Here is a 24,731-nt window from a genome sequence, read left to right on the forward strand (position 1 = left end):
GCAATGGGAAAAGAAATATAGTATTCTAAATGAGTTTCAAGCAGGATTTCGAGATAATTGATAATCTGTTTAACCTCTTCAATATCAAAAAACTTCAAATGAATGACAACAAGAACGTTTACTGTTTCTTCATTGACTTTAAAGTGGCGAAGAGCACTTTTATACAAACTGCAAATCTTAGGGATTTCTGAGAAACTCATACGAATTATAAGAGATCTATATGATAAAACAACAGCTGCGGTATGGGATGGGGAACAATTTTCAGACTGGTCTGAAACAACGATGAGTTTATAGGAGGGGGTATTTCGCAGAATGGAATGCAAATTCGATTGCTAATGTATGCGGATGACATTATGCTAATAGCTGATAAGCCAAACATACTACAAGGCATGATAAATAAAATGGCAGAATACTGTCAACGTTGGAATCTTGTTATATATAAACCTGGAGAAATCGAAAGTGATAGAAAAAGAGGTGATAGACTTAGCCAACAAGAAAGTTGGAAGCTCAATGGAGCAACCATTGAAGTTGTTAGCAAAACTTTGCTTATGATATTTGCTGCCAGCAAAATAATATGATGTGTGGACGTAGGTTTTCTATCGTATCATGACTGACAGCTGTCAATTATTCTGATGCTTAATTTTAAATCTATCATAAACATAAAAAAATTTCTACTGCAAGTGCGAAGGGATCTTAAAAAAGTCAACCGAATGAAAGATGTCAAATTCAGGGGCAACCAGATCGAAATCGAAGGAAAAGTCTTTTCTGTGGTGGATGGTGATGAAGTGGAAAAGATGCAAAGATACTTCTACAAAAAAGTACTGGGTCTGCCAAGTGTGACGCCTAACTATGTCTAGAACCTTGAATGCCAGTTAAAACCTGTCTTTGAGTACACGATGAGATGACACATGTACTATGTGGGAAGAGTTGTCAGTGCTTGCGCCAATACCAGGTTCTCAAAATTTTTAGCCAAGCTGATAATTAAAAAGAAGATTTTCTGGTTTAGGATTTGGGAAAACAGCCTCAAGAAGATGTAGAACAGTTGGATAAGATCGTGACCAACAAAACTCTGTTCAAGCTGGTTGTGGATGGCATAGTAGTTAAAATAATCGAGCGTGAGCACTTATAGTCTCTGCAAAGAGCACAACAAACAAGAACACACAGCTTATACCATTTGCTTGATTATACTGCAGGTGAAGTTCACGTCTCGGATGACTGAGATGTTTCCAAAATTCTTATTATTCATTATTCTTATTCTTACTTACTACTTACTTACTAAACCTATAAACTTAATAAATGGGAAACAAAAACAAATTTGAGCATTTTTTATAAATACTTCTATCCATATGCCTTGATGCCTTGGAAAAAAATAAAAACGACTGAAGTATTTTTTTAAGCATTCTAGTAAACACCCTATATTAAGATTCCTTTTCTAAGCTATCCACCGCTAAAGCTTGTAAATAAATTCTTGTTATTTTTATTAAACGAAAAAGTGGGTGGGAAAATGTATTTGAATGCTACTGTTTAACTATTAAATAGCAAGAGACACCTGCTTCCTTGATACAGCAACCATCAGAGCCATGTCCAACCCGTTCAACCCCTTTTTTGAGTGTCGTGTAAACTGTCAACGAATAAAAAAGAATTGAATAGGGGAGGTTGGTACAACAATAACATGCAATTTTATTTAATAACCCTGTGGTAAATACCATTTAGCTCTGTTAATCTAGCGATTTACCAAGGGAAAGAGAGATAGACGGAGTATAAGAGAAAATCCTTTAGAACTGGACAACAAAAAAGGACTATTACTATATACGCACCTACACAATACACTGGAGGACTTCAGGCTAAACTATTTGCTCTTTTAGTTGTAAATAGAAAATCGTGTAGGTAAGGTTAATGTTGGCAAGTTAAATTGTGTGAAAACTTAAGGACTTAATTAAAACCAACAACAACAATTTCTAACTATAACTTAAAGGAGTCCAAGCAACTATCACACTTAGACGAGAATAAAAAGAAATAACTTTTGAAATGAAAGAGCCAATACATATACAAGGAACAATGCTAAGTCGTGTTAAGCTGCGAAAGATTTTAAAAGACCACAAATCCGGAAACGAGAGATTAGATGAAATACTGGCAAAGAAATCAAATTTCCTGGATGTGGATAAAAAGGATCAACAACAGGAACTAATTACGATGGACTTTAGTAAAACGGATACATTTCATCGTGCTGTTGCACCAAGTTAAGTGAATTATTTGAAAAGATACAGTTTTAAGTTATTTAATTTATTTTTCTTTTCATTTTCAAATATGCAGTTCTAGTATTTGCTCAATGTTTTTCTATAATGCCAGTTATTGGTGTAAGGCATGCAAGTCCAAAATATCTCAGATTTACAACGAAAAGTCCACAATTTTTCTGGACGCTGTTGTTTATTTTTGCTGGATTAGTTTTGGCATGTGGAATGATGAGGAAAATAATTCGACTTGGAATTGATGCTAAAAATATTGGTAAGCCTAAGAAACTTTAGAGTGTATTTTTTGTGTAAGCCAAACCGTGTTGCAAATTGTTGCTAGAGGTTTGTTTGACATCACGGGCTTTGTTTTATTTTATATCTCCGTCAAATGCGTGTTTAAGTGGTGTTTACATTTGACTCTTTAGTAGTCAATCATTTTGACGTCTCATCATTGTTTCTCGTTCCCATTTGATGTTTGAAAGAGGCAAATATGTGAAACATAAGTAATAAGAAGTCAAAATGAGTTTCATTGTGTAGAATGTCAGAAATTATTGATTTCGCGATGACAGCTGTCATATAAATGGGGAACATGATCCGCCATGTTTTCAATTATGACAGATGACAGATGCTATCAGGTGTTTCATTTAATTAATTTGTTGTTTCTTATATTTAAATAATAAAAACTTAACGTAGTAATAAACGTATTTGTTGGGTTTTTTTTTTCAAACTATCACACATATCAACAATTTCAATGTTAATACCGTGATCACATCATGTGATTTGAATTGATTGACGTAAAAACGGATGAAAGTAACCCATTTAATACATTTTATTTGACCGATTATTGATCGCATTCTGTTTTTCGTTGCAGTTGGATTGGTATTTTTTCTCTGCTGTATGAGCGCGAATATACTTTTTCTTTCATTGTCAACACGTTGGTCAAAACTAGTTCAATATTGGGCTGAAGTTGAGTTGACATTTCTAAAGAAACCCTACTTCACGTCGAAGAGAAATCTTGCAAAACGTATCCGTACTGCAGCAATTCTTATTATTCTTCTATCAGCACGTGAGTTAACCAAATTAATGTCTTAATTCTAATTAAAATTAATCAACACACATAATATTGACAGTGGAACATATATTTTTCAACTTATCAAACATCTACAGCTACAATAAACAAATGAGAATTTGCAATATGACACGTCAAATATCATTTGGACATTACATTACGAATAGCTACGATTATGTGTTCATCATGGTTCCCTATAATACCGTGATAGGTGTCATTACACTGGTAAATAATTGAAAATGACACCAAAATTCCTTCTCTCTCTGAACATACCCCTACTTCAAACTTCAACTTTAACAGATAATTAATGCCGCTCTCACATTCATCTGGAACTACATGGATCTATTCATTATGATGGTCAGCCAAGGGATGGCTTATAGGTTCGAGCAAATCACTGTTCGGATAAAGAGGTTAGATGGTGAGGTGAGTTTATGTCCGTTCTGATATCGACTAATTACAAGCAATAGGAAAAGTTTTTGATTAATTTGATACTATATTTTCATTTCATCTTATCTTTTGTTGGTTTATAAACTTTTTTGTATGTGTATTGTTGCGATGCAAAGGAAGTTCCGGAATATGTTTATTCAGAAATTCGTGAGCATTATGTTAAGCTCTGTGAACTACTGGAGTATATTGATGAGAATTTGTCAGGGATAATTCTGTTGTCATGCATGAATAACTTGTATTTTGTTTGTTCACAGTTGCTGAATATTTTCAAGTGAGTATATGGTTTTTTAACTAGATTGTTTGTATTTGTTTTTAAGAACCACACTTTTAACGTCGTTTAATAAACGGTGATTTTTTAAGAGCTTGAGAACTTTTTTTTTAAAAAAAAACGCATAAAATTTGCAAAATCTCATCGATTCTTTATTTGAAACGTTAGATTGGTCCATGACATTTACTTTTTGAAGATAATTTCATTTAAATGTTGACCGCGGCTGCGTCTTAGGTGGTCCATTCGGAAAGTCCAATTTTGGGTAACTTTTTCGAGCATTTCGGCCGGAATAGCCCAAATTTCTTCGGAAATGTTGTCTTCCAAAGCTGGAATAGTTGCTGGATTATTTGTGTAGACTTTAGACTTGACGTAGCCCCACAAAAAATAGTCTAAAGGCGTCAAATCGCATGATCTTGGTGGCCAACTTACCGGTCCATTCCTTGAGATGAATTGTTCTCCGAAGTTTTCCCTCAAAATGGCCAAAGAATTGCGAGCTGTGTGGCATGTAGCGCCATCTTGTTGAAACCACATGTCAACCAAGTTCAGTTCTTCCATTTTTGGCAACAAAAAGTTTGTTAGCATTGAACGATAGCGATCGCCATTCACCATAACGTTGCGTCCAACAGCATCTTTGAAAAAATACGGTCCAATGATTCCACCAGCATACAAACCACACCAAACAGTGCATTTTTCGGGATGCATGGGCAGTTCTTGAACGGCTTCTGGTTGCTCTTCACTCCAAATGCGGCAATTTTGCTCATTTACGTAGCCATTCAACCAGAAATGAGCCTCGATTATGTAGACCATAAATCGGACGTAAAGCGCGAAAAACACATTTCGAACCGAACACTGATTTTAATAATAAAAATCAATGATTTTCAAGCGTTGCTCGTTAGTAAGTCTATTCATGATGAAATGTCAAAGCATACTGAGCATCTTTCTCTTTGACACCATGTCTGAAATCCCGCGTGATCTGTCAAATACTAATGCATGAAAATCCTAACCTCAAAAAAATCACCCTTTATAAGGCCTGAGTTCGTATTATGACCCAGGTTTGTGCACTTTAATGTAGTCCCATAGAAGAGATGTTTAATCACTCAAGGTGGCTAACTAACAGCTGTCAATAACTCGATACTTCATCCGGTATGTTACCTTTTTGTTGACGACATATGTCATCATGTGTTCTCCTTTTTTTTTAATAAGTGAGAGCGATACATTATTATAAAACGTCAAAATGAGAGTGATTAAGGCGCCAGTTATAGTTATAATTGGTTTTCATCATTGAAAACAAACATTGGAGTTTTTTTTGACAAGTCGTTTATTGCAATCATTGAAAATTTCTGTCATTGAAAAAAATGTCCTGATTGAAATCAACCAAACAAATTTTACTGACAGAAATCTGCCATTTGAACTGTGTGAAATTGGAACACAAATCAGTGGAACGATTCGTTTCACTTTCGAACATAAAAGTATCAGCTGTTCAGGAAAATGAAAAAAAATAGAAAAATACGTTTTTAGAGAAAAATAAATTCTCAATAAAAACTCTGTTCGATTTCCGATCGATCAGTATAAAATTATCATTTATAAGCAAATGGAAACACCGTCAAATATCGATTCAAATTTTTTTTCCGGAGCGATTTCAATGACAGCTATAACTGGCGCCTAAAAGAGTAAAATGGTGTTAACATTTGACGTTTTTCCTTTTCAGTTTAGAGCTGAGCACTGAGCAGTGTCTGAGCTAACAGAGTAGAGTAGAGTAGAGTAGAGTTCTGAGCAGATTATGTTCAGAGTTCTCGGATTTAATTATGAAACAACTTGAGCACTAAACTGTCATGATTTGAAATGTCGTCTGTTTGAAGGCGTTCAAAATTTTCTTTAATAAAATTAATTAAAAAAACAGTCAAAGAGTTGGTCCATTTGAAGCCTGAAATAAATTTGATTTATAAAAATGATATATGCAATTAGTTTTTTTTCTAAATTATCTTTCTTTCTGCACTAAATTGACCAGCCTCTGCCGCCATTTTTATTGTTTTGACAATGATTTTTTTTAATTTCCCGGCTTTCAAATATCAAATTGTTTGTGTTCAGCATTTTACTCCGTTTACTCAGCTATTTTATTCTGAGCTAACAGAGAGCGATCTCAACATGTTCAGAACTAAAAAAGAAACACGATTTTGAAGCTCTGAACGATCAGAGTTCAATAAGAAACACAATTATTTTTTTGACAGTTCGAGCTCTGCTCTGAACTAAAAAAGAAAAACGCCAATTGTTTGATATGGACATTTCGGTCGATGTGGTTAAGGGTAGTCTCACACTTAAATCTCAAATCTCAAATTTAAACTCTTTCATTTACCAGGAAGATAAATATTATTTTTTCATGATTTTATAATTTTATTTATTTTCACGAATTCAAGCAAATTACGATGGCCCATAAACTACATTTACTTTTGGTATTCCCTGCTTTACCTTATATGTCGAACAGCGTTTGTTTTTTTATCAGCTGCTTCAATTAACGATGAATCCAAAGCTCCAGTTGGATCTTTACGAAAAGTTTCAAGGAAAAATTGGTGCATTGAGGTCTGTTATAGTTTTATAGTTAAACATCCTATTCAATATTTAATATCAGGTTGAAAGATTGATATTTCAAATGACAACCCAAACAGTTGCTTTATCGGGCAAAAAATTCTACTACCTTACAAGAAGACTTCTCTTTGGGGTGAGTTTTTCAAATACTTATTATAAATAGAAAAAAAAAACAACCTACAATACTTTTTTAAGATGGCTGGGACAATCGTGACCTATGAATTAGTGTTATTGCAATTTGACGAACCAAATCGCTCAAAAGGTTTACCTGAATTATGCCTGTGAAAAAATTCTACATCCTGTCACAAAATTGCATGCAGAAGGACATTGAGTAGGTTACTATTTATACGAATAGAATTTTTTTCAACAACTTTAGAACAAAAAATTTAAAATTATAGAAACATGCAAATATGTGATTAAGATTAATAAACATATTTTAAATAAACATCAAGTATAATATTGTTTGCATTTTTAATTCCACAACAAAATTCCGCTACAAAAAGCTAAGCACGAAAATATTGACATATTGAAAACATAACATTTTAGTTGTGGTTGTAGTTTATTGTTAAAAATGTCAAGTTCAATTGGTGAGTTAAATTATTAAAGCAGAATCTGAATTTATTTAAGTGATTTTTTTTAAAACAAAGTCCTTAGAAAATCATCACAAAGAAAAGGAACACATTTTCATGATGTCGTTGGATACCGTAAATATAAAAATATATATCTTCATATGGACCGATTGTTTATAGATAAACTTTTCTTGCAACCTCTTCCCCTCCCCCCTTACATCACTATTCCAAAAAAAAAGTATTTAGGTTCTCTCAAATGTTCGGTGTTTTTCCTGTTTCCAACATAACCTGCCGGGATGTCTACCAAATTCACTATCGATGGCTGAGTATACCAACATTTATCGCAGCCATGTTTTGCCTCCTAAATGGTTTGGAATTTATAGCAGTCATTTATATGGTACTTAAGGTTGGTGTCAACTTTTACACTATAGGTAAGTTTGAAATAAACTCAGGACAGTATCTATGTAAAGTATGTATGTATAATTTTTTGATAAGGAAAAAGTTTTTGCCATAGGGTTACCTGCACCTCTACTCTATAAACAATAAAGTTCTTTCACCTCATTAACTTATATTTCAGGTACTTTGGCTTTCTTTTGCGTTTGTTATCTTGAACAATTGTTGCTGTGGCGCCTTGCAACCAAATGGCCACAAATCATCCAACTTTGGCATCGAACCGAAGAAATCTTCTTTTATCATCCATACCGACTTTGTGGAACATTTAACATGAATCTTACAATTAAGCTTCTAAGTGGAATTTTGCTTTTGAATACATTTCGTAAGTTCAAGAGCAATAATAATAATTAAAAACAAAAAAATTAAATTATTTTTAAACACTCATACTGCCATCATAAAAAATGGTCACCCTTTGAAGGACACAATTTCGTGTTCAAGAGGGTTGTTTGTTGGTTAACTTTTTGGGAATATGAGAAAAAAAAATTGGAGTAGAAAATATTGGAATGAAAAGCACAATTTAAACATTTTATCTTCATCGTTATATCCTTTTCCTCATCATCTTCATCCCATTTAAAACGGGTCATGGTTTGGTAGGCTATTTTCACATTGTACCTTTAAGCCTTAAGTGTTGCTCAAGAACCCTTGAACAATTTAACGAACTATGAAAGAAGTATTATGTAGTTTGGCACGAATTGACATTTAAATTATTTATAAATGAAGTTTTTTTCTTTATAAATATATTTGAATGTTTGTATAAATAAAGATGAGGGTTTAAAATTTTTAAGCTGAAACGAAATCGAAACTGATTTGTGTGTTTTTTGACCTAAATACTTTAATGACCCAAAACCCGGGGAAGTATATTTATTCATTCGATTTAGTTTTTCATTTCGGAAAAAAAATTGACAATATTTTGCTTTGGAATTAAAATTCTGAGGAAGTTTAATCAGTGATTTTTCTAATTGTCAAAAGAAAAATCCATAGCCAATAATTTAACAATTACCAGTCTTATAGTAACAATCTAGAACTGCTGAGGGACTGGATTTTTATAATTTTTATAATCATTTGTCAAACTTAACCAAAACACTATTGCGGTGTTTCAACATGTCTTCTATCCTATACCTACACTCTATGAAGGTTAAGTTCCGAGTTTATTGGGTTTGTTGATTCTTGAGTAAGACTTAAAAGAATATCCGAAAAAAAATCGAAAAATCAATGAGTATATCTAAAGAAAAAAAGTTTACTTTAAGTACTTACTTACTTACTTAAGGTGGCGCTACAGTCCGGGTGGACCTGGACTTCAACCAACATGCGTCTCCAGCCAGCTCGGTCCCTAGCTAGCTGTCTCCAGTTTCGCACGCCAAGTTGGTTGAGGTCCTCTCCCACCTGGGTGCGCCATTTGAGTCGCGGTCTTCCTCTACTGCACCGTCCCTCGGGATTGGATTCGAAGACCTTCAGGGCTGGAGCGTTGATATCCATCCGCTCTACTTGACCTAGCCATCTAAACCGTTGGACTTTAATTCTGCTAACAAGGTCATATCGCTGTACAGCCCGTACAGTTCGTCGTTATATCATCTCCTCCATTCTCCATCTATGCGTACGGGACCAAAAATTGCACGAAGAATTTTTCTCTCGAAGCATCCTAAGACGGTCTCATCTTTCTTTGACACGATCCAGGCCTCAGCGCCATAAATGAGAACCGGGATGATGAGTGTCTTATAGATGGCGATCTTAGATGCTGGAGAGAGGACTTTACTTCTCAATTGACTTCTAAGTCCAAAGAAGCAGGGATTTGCAAGAGTTATTCTTCGTTTGATTTCAGTGGTGGTGTCGTTGTCTGTGTTCATAGCGGTGCCTAGGTAGACAAAGTCCTTAACTACATCAAAGTTATAGCTGTCCATGGTGACGTTTTGTCCAAGGCGTCGTTGTTCAATGTCCTTTTTTGATGACAGCATATACTTGGTCTTGTCCTCATTAACCACCAAACCCATCTTCTTCGCTTCCGTCGCAATGCTCAAAAACGCTTCACTGACATCACGCTTTGATCTTCCAATTATGTCAATATCATCTGCGTATCCGAGTAATTGGATGAACCTATGGAAGATTGTGCCTCTAGTGTTGACGGTTAATCGAGTTTTGCACAATTCGTTCCTTTTTTTCTTTTCCCCTTGTCTTAAACCTTTTTTGGCATCAAATTCACAAACGGATGAGTTTTACAGGGATGCCAAAACTAGACAATTGCTCCGTAGACCTCTTCCATATGGATGCGGCTTTAAAATCGATAAAGAGATGGAAGGTATCGATTTGAAGCTCCTGGGTTTTTTTTCAAGATCTGCCGTAGTGTGAATATTTGGTAAATAGATGACTTTCCTGGTCTGAAGCCATACTGATAAGGACCTATCAGGTTGTTTACGAACGGCTTCAGACGTTCACATAATATGGTAGAAGGTTCTTATATGCAATGTTAAGGAGACTGATGCCTCTGTAGTTGGCGCAATTTAGAGGGTCTCCTTTTTATGTATCGGGCCAACTATGCTGAGATTCCACTCATCGGGCATGCTTCCTTCCGACCATATTTTCTCGCTCTCTACCAAGTCATTGCCTGCTGCTTTAAATAGTTTGGCAGCCGTCAGCTCCAGTTGCTTTGTTTGACTTCAGTTTAGATAAAGCTATCTTCACTTCGTCGAGATCGGGTGGCCGAAATTGTTGATCTGCGTCGTCTAAGTTGAGTGGTTCTACCTCCCTTACAGCGGAATTCGGTTCTTCATCGCCGTTATATAATTTGGAGAGGTGGCCTTTCCATATTTTCAACATGGACTGCGGTTCTACTACGATGTTTCCGTGGTCGTCTTTACAGGCTTGGGTTCGTGGGTGGTACCCTTGGGAATTTTTGTTTACCTTTTGGTAAAATTTACGATCCTTATTCCTGCTGTGACATCCTCCTATCTCCTCGATCGCGCGCTTCTCGTGATCTCTTTTTTTTTCATCTAAGAAGCCGGTGTTCCTCTCTTCTCTTCTGCTCGTAGAGCTCTCGAGCAGCTGCGGTTGTTCTGTGCAGCGCCGTTTTGTATGTCTCTTATTTCGCTGCATGCACTTGCTGGCTGTGTTACCAGAACGTCTCGCCCCGCAGCGAAATTGATCAGCCTGAGTCCGTTGTCGGAGGTGGTGTCCTGCAGGCTGTATCTCCCGATTGAGTCACTGTCTTCTCTTCCTAGCTTGGCGTTAAAATCTCCTAAGATAGTTTTAATGTCATAGCCAGGGCACTGCTCATAAGTCTTGTTCAAGAGCTCGAAGAATATGTCTTTGGTGTCTTCATCTTTCTGTTGGGTCATATTAGGCTTATGTTGGCGAATTTAGCCTTTATGCGGATTGTCGTGATGCGCTCGCTCACACTGTTGAAACTCAAGACTTTTTACCTGAGTCTAGTTCCAACAACAAATCCACACCCAAATAGACACTGTATTTGTTCTCGGTAGCAGTCGCTGTAGCATACATCGTATTCTTTTAGGCCTTAGGGCCTCAGCTAATTGTTCGGCTGCACGTGGTCTTTTAAGGGACCTAACATTCCACGTACAGATCCGAAGTTCGGTGTCCTTATTTCGTTTGCGTGGGTTGTCAAGTGAATAGGTCCGTATCCGAGGCTTGTTGGTGCTTCGCAACTAAAGGTATTTTTTACGTGGCCAGGAAGTCACTCCGATGGCACAACCCCTAACCTGGAGGGCCAGATCCTTGGTATAACTCCAAGGAAGGGGAGCCGGATAAACCACTCCTTACAGGCCTGGGCTCCGAATATGTCAAAGAAGCCCTTAAAGGTGTTCACTAAGTAGTTCAACCTTACCGGAACTGTAGACGCCACCGTTGATTTTATCTCGAGAATTCATCCGCTGCCGCCTGGATAAGGAGAGATGCCTTAGTGGAAACACCCCTCCCCCCTCTCTCGTTTGCTGTCCCCAACAACTTTCCACTGGGGTTGGAACCCAATCTTCAGTTGAGGTACTAGGCATTCCATGTTCAACGCGGAGAGGTGAGAGTAGGAGTTGATAGACAGAGGTGGGTTTTGAGAAAAACCTGTGGACGCTTGTGTCCTCTTGAATGCACATGTCTACCATTTGAACATTATTTTAAGTATTTGATTTTTTGTTCGACAACACCCGGTCTTAACTTTTAACAAGGCCTATAAAATACTGAAGTATGTATACTGGTACTTAGTTGAATCCTAACTTAAATCACATAGTACTTGATTTTTTTTTCTAGTTTTAAAATAATTCCTTTATACTTGTACTTGCAAATGATCAGTACCAGCACCGGGACGTGAATTTGTTCATTTAAATTACTCAAGTACGTCAAACTGATTTTAAATTTAATAAAAGTAATTAAGGTACAAAGGGATTTGAGAGTACTTGAAGATTAAAATGAATTTTTAACTTCTCTTTTACTTGGAAATAAATTCAATTCCTCAAGCGCTTTCAACTCCATCATGTGTAACTTATACCTTTTGATAAAAATCTATTAGGAATCAAAGTAATTAGAAACAAAATTACACAGGAATTGTATTGTTAATTAAATATTTCAAGTATCAAGGAATTTTACTGGTACTTGTTTTTAAACATTGGTAACATGTGTTTTCTTTTAACATTCAATATATTTCTTACAGTTGAACATTCAATGTTTCTGGCGAATGCATTTAACACCAGTAAAAAGCAGATAAAAATGTGTGATTTAAATATTACCTTTTGGGAAGTTATATTTCGAAATGAAACAAAACAGTTGAATTCAATTTTCAACTTACAATTGTGGATGCTGCCAATTTTAGAGGTAAATTTCTTTTATTCCATTTAATATTTTTTGATTTATTTTAAATCATAACAAATTAGCTTATTTCATTGGAGATTTATTTTAGTGGACAAACTTCTCAATGGCCTTTGTTCTAGCTTTCACTGATATTTTTATAATGAGTATAAGTATTGGAGTTGCTGTTCGACTAGACCAAATCAACAGGAGAATAAACCTGGTTTTTGAAAAGGTATAGAAATGTTAAGTGAATAAGATTTCTCTCTGAATTTTTTTCATGTTCGAAATTGAGAAAATTGAAAAATACAATTTTCAAAAAAGATTTAAATTTTAAAAGGCTAAATTAGAGCTTGGAATTTTGAAACTTTATCAATAATGGGAAAAAAATTCTGAAGAAACTTTTATTCATAATAATCACTTTTGACCGACTTAAAAAATAAATATCCAATTATTTCAGCCATTACCAGAAATATTTTGGAAAAAAGTGCGGAATGATTTTCTTGCTGTTAAAAAACTTATACGAATTCTCAATTCACGTATCGAAAATTTAATTTTAGTTTCTTGTGCCTATAGCATGTATTTTATTTGTCTACAATTATTTAACAGCTTCACGTAATGATTATATTATTTGATTTGAATATTGTAATGTTTTAATGTTATTCTCTTTTTATTGTTTTAGAAAAAGTGGCAATTTAATATCAAAGCTCTTCTTTTGGTATTCTTTATTGTTTGTTATTGGTCGAACATTATTTAAACTTTTTGCTGCAGCTGCTATCGATGATGGTTCAAAGAAAATTTTAGAAACACTTAAAAATATTCCTTCATCGTCTTGGGGAAAAGAAGTACATCATTTATGTTTTTTCTTAGATAAACAATCATTTTAAAATAATATTTTTCTATTACAAACAAAATTAATAGCTACAGCTGTTTTTTGAACAGTTGCTATTCGATATAACAGCTTTTTCTGGATGTGGATTTTTCTTTTTGACCAGGAAACTTATATTTGCTGTAAGAAGTCGTTATATGCATATTTTTTAAAACTAATCATTATTATTTTACATCTCTATTTTACTGTATGAAATCAATTAATAGTTAATGAATTTTGTGTCGTTGTTTGAAATGCTAAACTTTGATATTTATTAACTTCTAATTGATAGTTGATAGAAACAATATCTCAGATTGATTCTCTTATATCTAGATGGCTGCAACAATTGTGACATATGAACTTGTCGTGACTGATGTGATACAGGAAAGTGAAAAAAATTCAACCATAGCCTGTTTCTGACTTCGTTTGGTGTCCCTGAAATATAACAAATTTATCATTTTTAAATAAATAAATATGATCAAGAATTTCCTCTTGTTTGAATTAATTATTGGCTTCAGGTTAAAATAAAAGAAGTTTGCATGAATCTGAAAAACAACATTTGACTTAAAAATTGAACTTCTATAATATGTAAGGTTTTCCAAAGAGTGCTGAAAATTTCTTCTTTGGAGGGGACCTACAGAACTAAGCCGAATGGTTAATTTGAGAAAGCACTTTTCATGACAAGAATTAATCTTGGAGAATTTGTCAATTCCTCGCAAGAGGCAGTACCCGCGAAAAAAAACTTTTGATAGCCTAGGCAGGAATCAAACCCAAGACCTAAGGACAAGTCAGTCAATTATTTATATGGTTGGATTATTGCGTTATCTACGAGCAGAAGAGGAGAGAAGAACACCGGCTTCTTAGATGGAAACAAAGAGAGCATGAAAAGCGAGCGATCGAGGAGATAGAGGGATGTCACAACAGGAATGAGGTTCGTAAATTTTACCAAAAGGTAAAAAAAACTCCCCAATTGTAGCAGCCACGAACCGAAGCCTGTAAACATGATCAGGAGAAAATCGTAGTAGAATTGCAGTCTATGTTGAGAATATGGAAAGACCACTCTCCATATTATATAACGGCGATGACAGACAAAATTCCGCTGTAAGGGAGATAGAATAACTCAACCTAGGTGACGCAGATGAACAATTCCGACGACCCGACTTAGACGAAGTGAAGATAGCTATATCTAAACTGAAGTCAAACAAAGCTGCTGGAGCTGACGGCTGCCAAACTATTTAAAGCAGCAGGGGATGACTTGGTAGGGAGCATGCACCAACTCATCTGCAAAACATGGTTGGAAGAAAGCATGCCCGATGAGCATAGTTTGCCCGATACATAAAAAAGGAGACCTTCTAAATTGCGCCAACTACAGAGGCATCAGTCTTCTTAACATTGCATATAAGATCCCTTCTGCCGAATTATGTGAACATCTGAAGCCGTTTGTCAACAACCTGATAGATCCTTATCATTGTGGCCTCAGACCAGGAAAGTCCACTATCGACCAAATATTCACACTACGGTAGATCTTGGAAAAAAACCCGAGCAGCTTCAAGTCGATACCCACCATCTCTTTATTGCTTTATCAAGTTGCTCTATCAAGGTCGGAAAAGATCTCACCGATGCATTTTATGTCAAAAAAGGTTATAGACAAGGTGATGCACTGTCATGCGACTTCTTCAACGTCGTTCTGGAAAGAATTGTGAAAAACTAAACCGTCAACACTAGAGGCACAATCTTCCAAAGGTCTATCCAATAGCTTGGATACGCGGATCATATTGACATAGTTGAAAGATCAAAGCGTGATGTCAGTGGAGCGTTTTTGAGCATTGCGATGGAAGCGAAGAAGTTGGGTTTAGTGGTCAATGAGGGCATCAAAAAATTACATTGAACAACGATGTCTTGGACAAAACGTCACCATGGACAGCTATAAGTTTGAGGTAGTTAAGGACTTTGTCTACCTAGGCACCGCTATTAATACAGACAACGACACCAGCGCTGAAATCAAACAAAGAATAACTCTTGCAAATCGCTGCTTCTTTGGACTTAGAAGGCAATTGAAGAGTAAAGTCCTCTCTCGAGCATCTAAAATCGCCATCTATAAGACACTCATCATCTCTGTTCTCATTCATGGCGCTGAGGCTTGGACCCTGTAAAAGAAAGATGAAGGCGTCTTAGGATGCTTCGAGAGAAAAATTCTTCACGTGATTTTCTCTGTATGCATAGATGGAGAATGGATGAGAATATATAACGTACAGCGACAGAATAAAAGTCCAATTGCTTAGATGGCTAGGTCATGTAGAGCGAATGGACATCAACGCTCCAGCTCGGAAGGTCTTCGAATCCAATCCCGAGGGACGGTGAAGTAGAGAAAGACCGTGACTCAGGTCGCCATCTTAAGTCAGTAAGTGATGATTCTAAGATCTCAAGAATTTTCGGATTCTCAGAAATATAAACAAAACTTTTTGTGCGAAATTCTAATTTTCTCTGTATAAAATATGATTTAATTTTTCAAGAACACTCTATCGAAAAATTCAAAATGGATGAAAAGACATGCAAATTCATTAAAAGGTAAGAATGAATTGTGAATTGTGTTTATATTTCATTCTTCTGCTTAGACATCTATCTGAGAAAATTTTCAGAAATCATAGAAATATAAACCGTGGTGGTTTTTTTGCAATAGCATAGTTTATAAATATCTCACGAACGAATAACGCTAGAGACTTGAATTAAATTTTATATTGTATTCTGTATCTTAGTACGTAAAAAGAAGTTTCTAACTAATTCCTACTTTTTTGTCCTCATAACTGTGAAATTTTAACGGTTTTTGTGTATTGCACGTTTTTGTACGACGTGGCCCCATAAAATAAATTATACTCGTTGGAGGCACGTCGCACAAAAACGTACATAGCAGTTTCTTCGTGTTGTTCGTATTATCTCCTGTGTGTTTAGCAAGTGTTACATAAGGGATTGCGCAAGTTCGTGAAGCTATAGGTTTCTAAAAAATAAACATTTGAAATGGAAAGACAAAATTTGAATGAAAATGAGGTGCCAGAAATGGAAGAAAGTGACGACAATTTGGACTTTGATGATAATTGGCTACCAAATGATGTTCCTAACTCAGATACCGACTCGAAACATGAAGATTTTAAAGCGGTTGATGCGGAAATTCTAGAAAGCGATGAGGAATAAATGCTTGAAAAAAAAACGAGAAAACACCAACCCTGATTTATACAAGTGACAACGTACGCTGAATGGAGTTTTCTTCCCGCCAAAAAAACTTTACTTTCACTGGAAAATCCGGTTTACTCGTAATAATTGATGTTCCTTCAACTATAAGCTGTCTTGAAGCCTTTTACCTTTTTATTGATGAGGAGGTTATACAACTTATATTTGGAAACAAATAGGTATGCAGACCAGCAAATTAATCGCGTTCCAATAACTCGTGCATCAAGAAAAAAGAAATGGGTTCCCACAAACGCCACAGAAATAAGAAAATTCCTCGGGCTTTTACTATGAATGAAGGAAGACTATTGGTCGAAGAAAAATCTTTACAATTATGAAATTCCTGCTAAAACAATGTCCAGAAATCGTTTCCAACTTCTTTTGAACTTCAGGAGATAGAAATGGAAAACTAAAACCTCTTCTGGACATGCTGCAGACGAAGTTTTAAAGGGTGCTTATACCCGGAAAAAATATGGTCATTGATGAAACGGTAATTCCTTGGAGAGGCAGGCTAGTTTTCAGACAATATATACCAAACAAAGCTCATCCTTATGGTGTTAAGTTATTGAAACGATGGTCGACAGAAGGATTCACTTGGTCTTCTAAAATTTACTCCGGCAATAGTTCAACAGGTGTTCGAGAAGTTGGTTTGCCAAAAATGTTTGTGAAGCACTAAGTTCTTTATTGAAAGCAGAAGGTCGCACTCTATTTGTTGACAATTTGTATACGAGCTACGAACTGGCACGCTCCATGCTTGACCAAAAAACAAATGTAGTTGGGACACTTCGAGCGAACGAAAAATTCTGCCCAAAAGAGGTTATGAATGATATCGACAAAACATGCTTCTGTTATGGCTGCCATATCTGACCAATCGATTCCTGACCCTAATATTCCATCTACCAGTAGAGGCATTAGAATAAACCGACACCAGGATAATCGTGAAAAGCCTTTAGCTATTATTAAATATATAAAAAAGGCAATTCGGGCATTGATCTATCGGATCAAATCGGCTTCACATGCTACGACACTGAGAAGAAGTCAAAAGTGGTACAGGAAAGTTGCCATTAAATTTTTGCTGGGAATGGAAGTTGTAAATGCTTATTTAGTTTACAAAAAACCAACAAAAAGTGTAATGCAAATTCGAAAATTTAGAGAGAATGCTGCTGGAGGATTATTGGACCTTCTTTCCCCACAACCCATTGCTTCAAAGAAACATTTTATAGAAAAAAGAAAGGATGGTAAAACCATAAAACAGGCTTGCGTTTTGTGTTATTCCCAAACAAAAAAACTTCCGAAAGAAAAACGTTTTCAAAATCTGGTAAAATTTTGAGAAAACAAATTGGCAGTTTTATTTTATAAAAATAAAAACATTACTAAAAGTTGCTAAAAATTTAATTTCGACTTAAATATCTTTTCGATTGAGATTATGGCCTCCAACCTTTTTTATCTTATACAAAATATTTGTGGTTAGAATTCACATCTTTTTATCGGCATAACCAATATAATAATATAAAGGAATGGGTTTCGGAGGTTGATACTCCTAATTACGAAAAATTTATATCTACATACAGAGTGTTTTTGTTGAAAGGATTAACAAGGGTTATACTTCCTTGTATTCTGGGAAATAAGATATTTGGAAGCCTGTTGTGTGTTAGAATCATTGTACCGCATCATTTTCAAAATTATCTGCCACTCTGCTGCAATATCGCAGCTAACCAATACAAAGTATACTTATACATTCACCATACAGAAGGTCTTACCCGGGCGCCAGACAATTTATCATTATTAATTAATATCTGTTTAACATAAACCCATTTAAATGTTTATGAATGTGGAAATAAATTAACCACAACCTGATGGCATTTCCATTTTAACATACACCCACATCCTACATGCCTTATTGCCTACCCAGAGGTACTTATTATTGTTAGGCTAGGTTAGTTAATGTTTACCAAGTTGACATGAGCTTTTGAGCATGCATGCTACACGGCAATTAGAATTGTGATTATTAAAACAAACCCACACACCTGTTAGGAAAATATATAAATTGACACCAACAAAACAAAAAAAAAAGAAAATTGTGGAAATAAGTAGCATGCAATTTAGTTTGGTTTGGTGCGACGCGACGAACGACGGATGGGGCTGCAGGTTAGGATATTTTGTCATTTTGATTTTCCACTGTGATGAAAGGTCGGTTTTATATCCATCAAGGTTTCACAATATGAAGACGAAATTTCTTCAACGCCCAAAGACACCTGACGGCAAACATCATCGAGGTCCGCCATCGTATTCGGAAAGTGATTTCAAGAAGACTTTTCATCATATTATCGGGCCATGTAAGTTCTGCATATCAACTTTCTGCCTTAAGGCAATAAAAATAATTGTTTTATTATCATCGTTCTTAATATAGTTCTCCTGATTGCACAGTTTATGGGTGTACTTCCGGTGAAAGGAGTTCTTGAAAAGGATCTGACAAAGGTACACTTTAGTTGGATTCAAATTGGAGTGATTGTGGCATTTGTTTTAATCGCCTTCCTAACACTTGATTTAAGTCTATCGTTGTACATTGTTATCCTGAGAGGACTCAAAATGTACACAGTAGGTGTGGTAACAAACAAAAAAAAAAAAAAAAAAAAACAAGCATGAGTTAGGACTCTTGCAAAAATTTTCACCTATGTTTTCTTTTTTTCTTTTCTTTTTTTAATTTCAAAAAGGTCAAGTTTCATTCAGTTTGACAGCTTTGTTAGGTTTTATAGCATTTCTTCGTATAGCACAAAAATGGCCAGAGTTGATAAGGCAATACACCAATACCGAAATGGTATTTATGGACAAGTCCTATGAGACATTAGAATCGAAAATGTATGGTCTAGGTTTGAGGAGAAATGGAATTATTTTACTGCTTGGAGTATTGGGTAAGTTATTGTGTTTTGACTTTGTTTTTTTATTTTTGTATGTTTTAAATTGAAAAGGGTTACCTATGTGTTAAGGTTTTTAATTGTTTTATAAAATGTCAAAAACTTGTAAGATAGGTTACTTTTTGTTTTCCCATCGAGAAGTATAATATATTTTTTTAAAATGTTTATAGTTTAAAAAAGTTTTAACTACTTTCAGGAAAATTGATGAATACTGAAGTTTATTTTTTACAATTTGAAACGTCAAAGTTGAAACCAAGAACTATAAAAGTTTAATTTTTAAAAAGTGTGGTGGATACCTTAAGGTTTAAATTCAACAGAAATTGTTTAAAGACTTCTTTAAAGAGTGATTCTGTGACAGTTTAAGAGTTTGGCAGTTTTGAAAAAGTGACAGTACTCTGTCCTTATTCCAAAAAAGAAGGAACATTTAAAGACCATGTGTGAATTGCGATACAATTTTAAAATTATGAGATCAAATGTAAATTCTGTTGAAATAGATTATCAAAACACTGCTATGGCTTATATTCCTTGAAAATATATCGTTTTTCTTTGTTGATAATTATTAATTATTTATACATTCAAACATGTATACAATTTTTATTTTTAAATATGAATTCTAGTTATACATAGTTATCAAAAATTTGAAATAAATTATTATGTTTTTCATTTCTGCAGATTTAATAAATTATTTACAAAGACTTCAACAAAAATTCCAAAAAAAGTCTGACTGTTTTAATAAACGTCAAACCGTAGTCACTTTAAGTCTGCTCTATATTTTATTTCCCACACTAGTGTCAAATTGAAGCCACGGAAAGAAATTCAATCAACATTACAACGGAATAATTATTAACTTTGTGCAGAAATCGTGGGAAATCAAAAGCTATATTATAAAATAAAATGTGAAAACGGGTTCCTAAATATGAAGAATTAAATCGAATTTGAACGTCAAACCATAGTCACCTTAAGTCTGCTCTATATTTTATTCACCACACAAGTGTCAAAATGAAACCACGATAGGAAATTCAACCATCATTAATAACGCAATAATTTAACTTGGTCCAGAAATTATGGTAAATCAAAAGCTCGATTATAAAATGAAATGTGATAAAGGATTCCTATGGATGAAGATTACATCGGACTTGAAGTTCGCTCCAGAACCTTTTTTTTGACGTGGTATGTGTTGGTAACAATTTAAATATTTAAATATGCATTGTTCAACTGCATCAATTACGATTTGGAAAAAGTACAGCGTGTGGAATTGCTTTACAAAAAATTCAACACAAATTCCCAAAAAAAAAAGAGGCTGGGATGCGACCCACACTGATAACTTCCCATCCAGTCTGTCGATTTGTCTTGTTTAAAAGTTTGTCTATATGTACTAGTATCGATTTTACCAAATTTGCGTACTTTTTTTTTATAGATTTTATTTTTTATGAAAAAACGGCCTGTTTTTATATAAAAATCAGTGAATATTGAAAACAATATTTTCTGTAAAATAAAATAAGTTTGAACCCAATATTTTGAATTTTTGAAAAGCTATTTGAGTCGAAAGTAAATGTTTACCAAGTTTTAGTATTGTTTTTTTTACAGTTTTATTTTTTGTAAAAAAAATCGTCAATTCGATTTTCTTCAAAATTCTACCGAATGTTGAAAACAATATTTTCTATAAGATAAAATTAGTTTGAAGCCAATATTTTATAGATTTGAAAAGATATTTAAGTCGAAAATCAATTTTTACCAACTTTTGTTAAATTTTTTTTTAGGTATTTAATTTTTTGTACAAAAACTATCAATTCGATTTTTTTCAAAATTTTACTAAATGTTAACAACAATATTTTTGAAAGATAAAAGTAAAAAAAGCCAATATCTACAATTTTTGAAAAGATATTTGAGTCGAAAATCTATTTTTACCAACTTTTATTAATTTTTTTTTTAGGTTTTTATTTTTTTGTAAAAAAACTATCAATTCGATTTTTCTCAAAATTTTACTGAATGTTGAAAACAATATTTCTTATAAGATAAAATAAGTTTGATGCCTAAATTTCAAGTTTTTGAAAAGATATTTGAATCGATATTTAATTTTTACGAACTTTGAGTAATGTTGTTTTTAGATTTTTATTTTTTATAAAAAAAACTGTCAATTCGATTTTTCTCAAAATTTTATCAGATTTTTAAAACATTATTCTCCGTTGCTCAAAATTGTTTTGGAGATGAAATCTTATGTTAGTCGTTAAATTTAGGAGGTGACACATTTTTTTTTCAGTTTTTTTGATTTAGAAAAAAAACCGTTATATTGATTTTTTTCAAAAAATATATTTCTTTGAGATCACGTTACAGTCTATTATATAAAATTTAATTCAAGTCTCTAGCGTTTTTGGTTCGTAAGATATTAAGGATTAATCAAAATTTTCACCTTTTTTTTAAACTGCTATGGTAAAAAAACCACCCACGCAATTTTCTTGAGAGCCCTTTCTGCATCTTTCTGCCTTATTATCTGTATAACAAAATTTATTTGAAGTCGATATCTCTTCTGGTTCTTGAGCTATGGACGACGAAAAAAACGTCGCGAACGTACGGACGTACGGACGTACAGACGTACGGACGTACGGACGTACGGACGTACGAACGTACGTACACACGCACGCACAGACATCTTTCTAAAAATCTTTTATTTCGAATCTAGGGACCTTGAAACGTCGAGAAATGTCAAAATTTTCAATTTGACAAATCGGACCCATTACAATAACTTCCTATGGGAAGTTAATAAGTCTCATTGTTTTAATAAACGTCAAATCGCAGTAACCTTAAGTCTACTCTATATTTTATTCACCACACTAGTGTCAAAATGAAGCCACGGAAGGAAATTCAATCAAAATTACAAAGGAATAATTATTAACTTGGTCCAAAAATCGTGGGAAATCAAAAGCCCGATTATATAATTAAATGTGAGAACGGGTTCCTAAGGATGAAGATTACATCGAACTTGAAGTTCACTCCAGTACCTTTTTTTTGACGTAGTATGTGGTAGTTGCAGTTTAAATATTCATTGTCCAACTGAATCAATTACGATTTGAAAAAGAGTACGCGTGTGGAATTGCTTACAGCTGCATTGAAAAATTGCTTTCACACAAAACAAATTATTTGCTAAATATTTGATTGATGTTTTCTTTTAGTTTTCTAAAGAATCACTTTCACAAGAGGAAAAATTTCGTTTGTTTTTTAAACTAAATTAGTGAGGGAGAGAATGCTAATGCATTCTCAGAGCATTGTTATTTCAAACAAAAAGTTGCTGGAAACTTAGTTTCAACTTTTTGTTGTGCATTACAAATTTTGAAAGCTATTGTGTTTCTATAGGATTCATTGCCATTTTTTGTTGGACTTATATACATAACTGCATTTTATATTATAATAGACGATTGAGATGAAGAAGTAATTGAAAAAAGAATGTTTGTAATAATTGGTATGTGTAAGTTACCTCAAGGCTTCAATTTTAAGTTTGACAGTTCTTTGACACTTATATTCAGAGATCTGAAAATGTTCTTGAAATTGTTTCCATTGGCCTAAATTGTTTCTGCATTCTGTGTCTGAACAGATAAAAAATGGAAACATTCATAGGGATGACATTAGGTTAGGTTAAAAAAACTTAAAAAGGCTTAAAATGTTTCTTTTTTTTTCAGTTGAACAATGCATACACATATGGAGTTCCCTTTACAATAATAATTACCAAATTCATCATTGCAACTTTACTGTCAACTTTTGGGAGAATCTTTATACCCGTGAACGATTGCATCTCTTTTCCGTGATTAAATTTAATATTTGGATGATTCCAGCTTTAGAGGTAATTAAATATCAAGTGTCCTATACACATACACACTTCATCCGACATCCGTAGATATTCAGACTCATATTACCATTGTCCTTAAAATTCAATATTATGCATTCCATTTTAAGGACACATCACACAAAGATATACATTATCAATTTGTAATTAAAGATTTATTGGTTAATTTTCCATTTGTGTCCGATTTTAAGTGGCTTACAATTTGTATGCTTTTCGCATGGAATTTTATTGACATTTTCCTGATGCTTGTCACGAGTAGTCTTGCTGTACGATTCGGACAGGTCAACAAGAGAATACAACGTTTTAAGTCTTCGGTAAGGAAAATCACAATCATGATGTCAAAAGCAAAAGTACCTCTTATCCGTAGCCGCACATTGGACACTGATTTAATAATATTATTTCATTTTCTTTTTCTCTTTTTTTTTTTTGATTGCGTGCATTGCAAAACTTGTGTAATTTCGCATGATTAAATTTGAGCTCGTTTCAGCCGATGACTGATGAATTTTGGTTACGTGCTCGAATGGATTTTATATCGTTGTTGGATCTGCTTCAAGCCGTCGATGAAAAATTATCAGAATTGGTATTGTTGTCGAGTGCAAGTAATTTGTTCTACATTTGTTTTACTATTTTTCAAAGTTTTCAGTAAGTTTTAAAAAAAAACGATTACAATGCGATTGATTAAACCCCTCTAATTTTATTTCCAACAAAAACAAAAAGATCCAAAGGAAACTTAATAACTACCATTCATTTCTTTTACTCGCTGGGCTTTGTGTTGACGAGGATTTTTATAACAATGCTTTCAGAAGCATCCATAAACGATGCTTCCAATGATACGCTTTCTGCATTTTATGAAATACCAATTGAATTTTGGGGAGTTGAGGTGAGATGATGGCTGTTACTGACATTTGATTTATTGTTACAAAGTTTTTCCTTTGAATAATTTCCTTTATGATTTTTCTCTCCATATTTTTCCTTTACCTACATCAAAACAGTTGGAGAGATTTTATGAAATTGCTTCGGATTTCTGTTCGATTTCTGGCAAAGGTTTCTTCTTTATCACAAGAAAAATGATGTTGGCTGTAAGTTCTTCAAATGTTTTTTAATTAAAAATGGAATTGAAATTCAAAAGTGTTTTTTTTTGTGAATATGCAAATAAACTTTTAATTTTTACTTCTTTGCAGATGGCGGGAACAGTGTTAACATATGAACTAGTATTTTTCGATCAAGTTACAGATGTTGTGGATCGAGTGAATTTTTGCATTGTTAGGAAGGTGTGAACTTGTGGAGGATGATCTTTAGCCAATACAAATATCTTCTTCTACTATGGGATCACGTTGAAGTTGGATTAGAACAAGTTCGTATGTAATGATGGTGCCAGTGATCTATTATAAAAAGTAACGTAAAAATAATAATATTGAGTTATTTGCATTTTGATGTTTTTGAAAGAAATAAAAATAAAATTGTAAATTTGTTTTTAAACTTA

General features: G+C 34.0%; 2 protein-coding genes across 2 annotated transcripts in view; one reads left to right on the forward strand and one right to left on the reverse strand.

Annotated features, from left to right (window-relative positions):
* The first annotated feature begins 1,877 nt into the window (after positions 1-1,877).
* Positions 1,878-24,731, forward strand: LOC129945239 (uncharacterized). Its single transcript, XM_056054900.1, has 29 exons — positions 1,878-2,239; positions 2,314-2,505; positions 3,103-3,297; positions 3,362-3,525; positions 3,601-3,723; positions 3,864-4,018; positions 6,430-6,592; positions 6,642-6,731; positions 6,794-6,879; positions 7,139-7,185; positions 7,246-7,302; positions 7,407-7,598; positions 7,745-7,942; positions 12,272-12,432; positions 12,518-12,640; positions 12,866-13,020; positions 13,088-13,250; positions 13,327-13,416; positions 13,607-13,661; positions 17,472-17,542; positions 18,570-18,831; positions 18,906-19,097; positions 19,210-19,407; positions 23,085-23,245; positions 23,440-23,562; positions 23,736-23,890; positions 23,966-24,128; positions 24,241-24,327; positions 24,430-24,731. The coding sequence occupies exons 1-29, from the start codon at positions 2,029-2,031 to the stop codon at positions 24,523-24,525; spliced, it is 4,128 nt and encodes a 1,375-aa protein (XP_055910875.1). The 5' UTR covers positions 1,878-2,028; the 3' UTR covers positions 24,526-24,731.
* Positions 24,490-24,731, reverse strand: part of LOC129944290 (uncharacterized) — a 38,500-nt gene continuing 38,258 nt past the window's right edge. The window contains 1 exon segment of the mRNA XM_056053636.1: positions 24,490-24,630. Within this exon segment, the coding sequence (XP_055909611.1) occupies positions 24,544-24,630 (87 nt within the window). The 3' untranslated portion in view covers positions 24,490-24,543.

Source organism: Eupeodes corollae, chromosome 2 (genome assembly GCF_945859685.1).
Source record: "Eupeodes corollae chromosome 2, idEupCoro1.1, whole genome shotgun sequence".
Taxonomy (NCBI): domain Eukaryota; kingdom Metazoa; phylum Arthropoda; class Insecta; order Diptera; family Syrphidae; genus Eupeodes; species Eupeodes corollae.

What these genes read in the sequence shown, in the direction of transcription:
- LOC129945239 (XM_056054900.1), top strand. Translation starts at nt 2,029, where the DNA reads ATGAAAGAGCCAATACATATACAAGGAACAATGCTAAGTCGTGTTAAG. An exon ending in CAGTTGCTGAATATTTTCAA is followed by an intron (nt 4,019 to 6,429) that starts GTGAGTATATGG and finishes CACGAATTCAAG; the next exon opens with CAAATTACGATGGCCCATAA. An exon ending in CCAGGAAACTTATATTTGCT is followed by an intron (nt 13,417 to 13,606) that starts GTAAGAAGTCGT and finishes TCTTATATCTAG; the next exon opens with ATGGCTGCAACAATTGTGAC.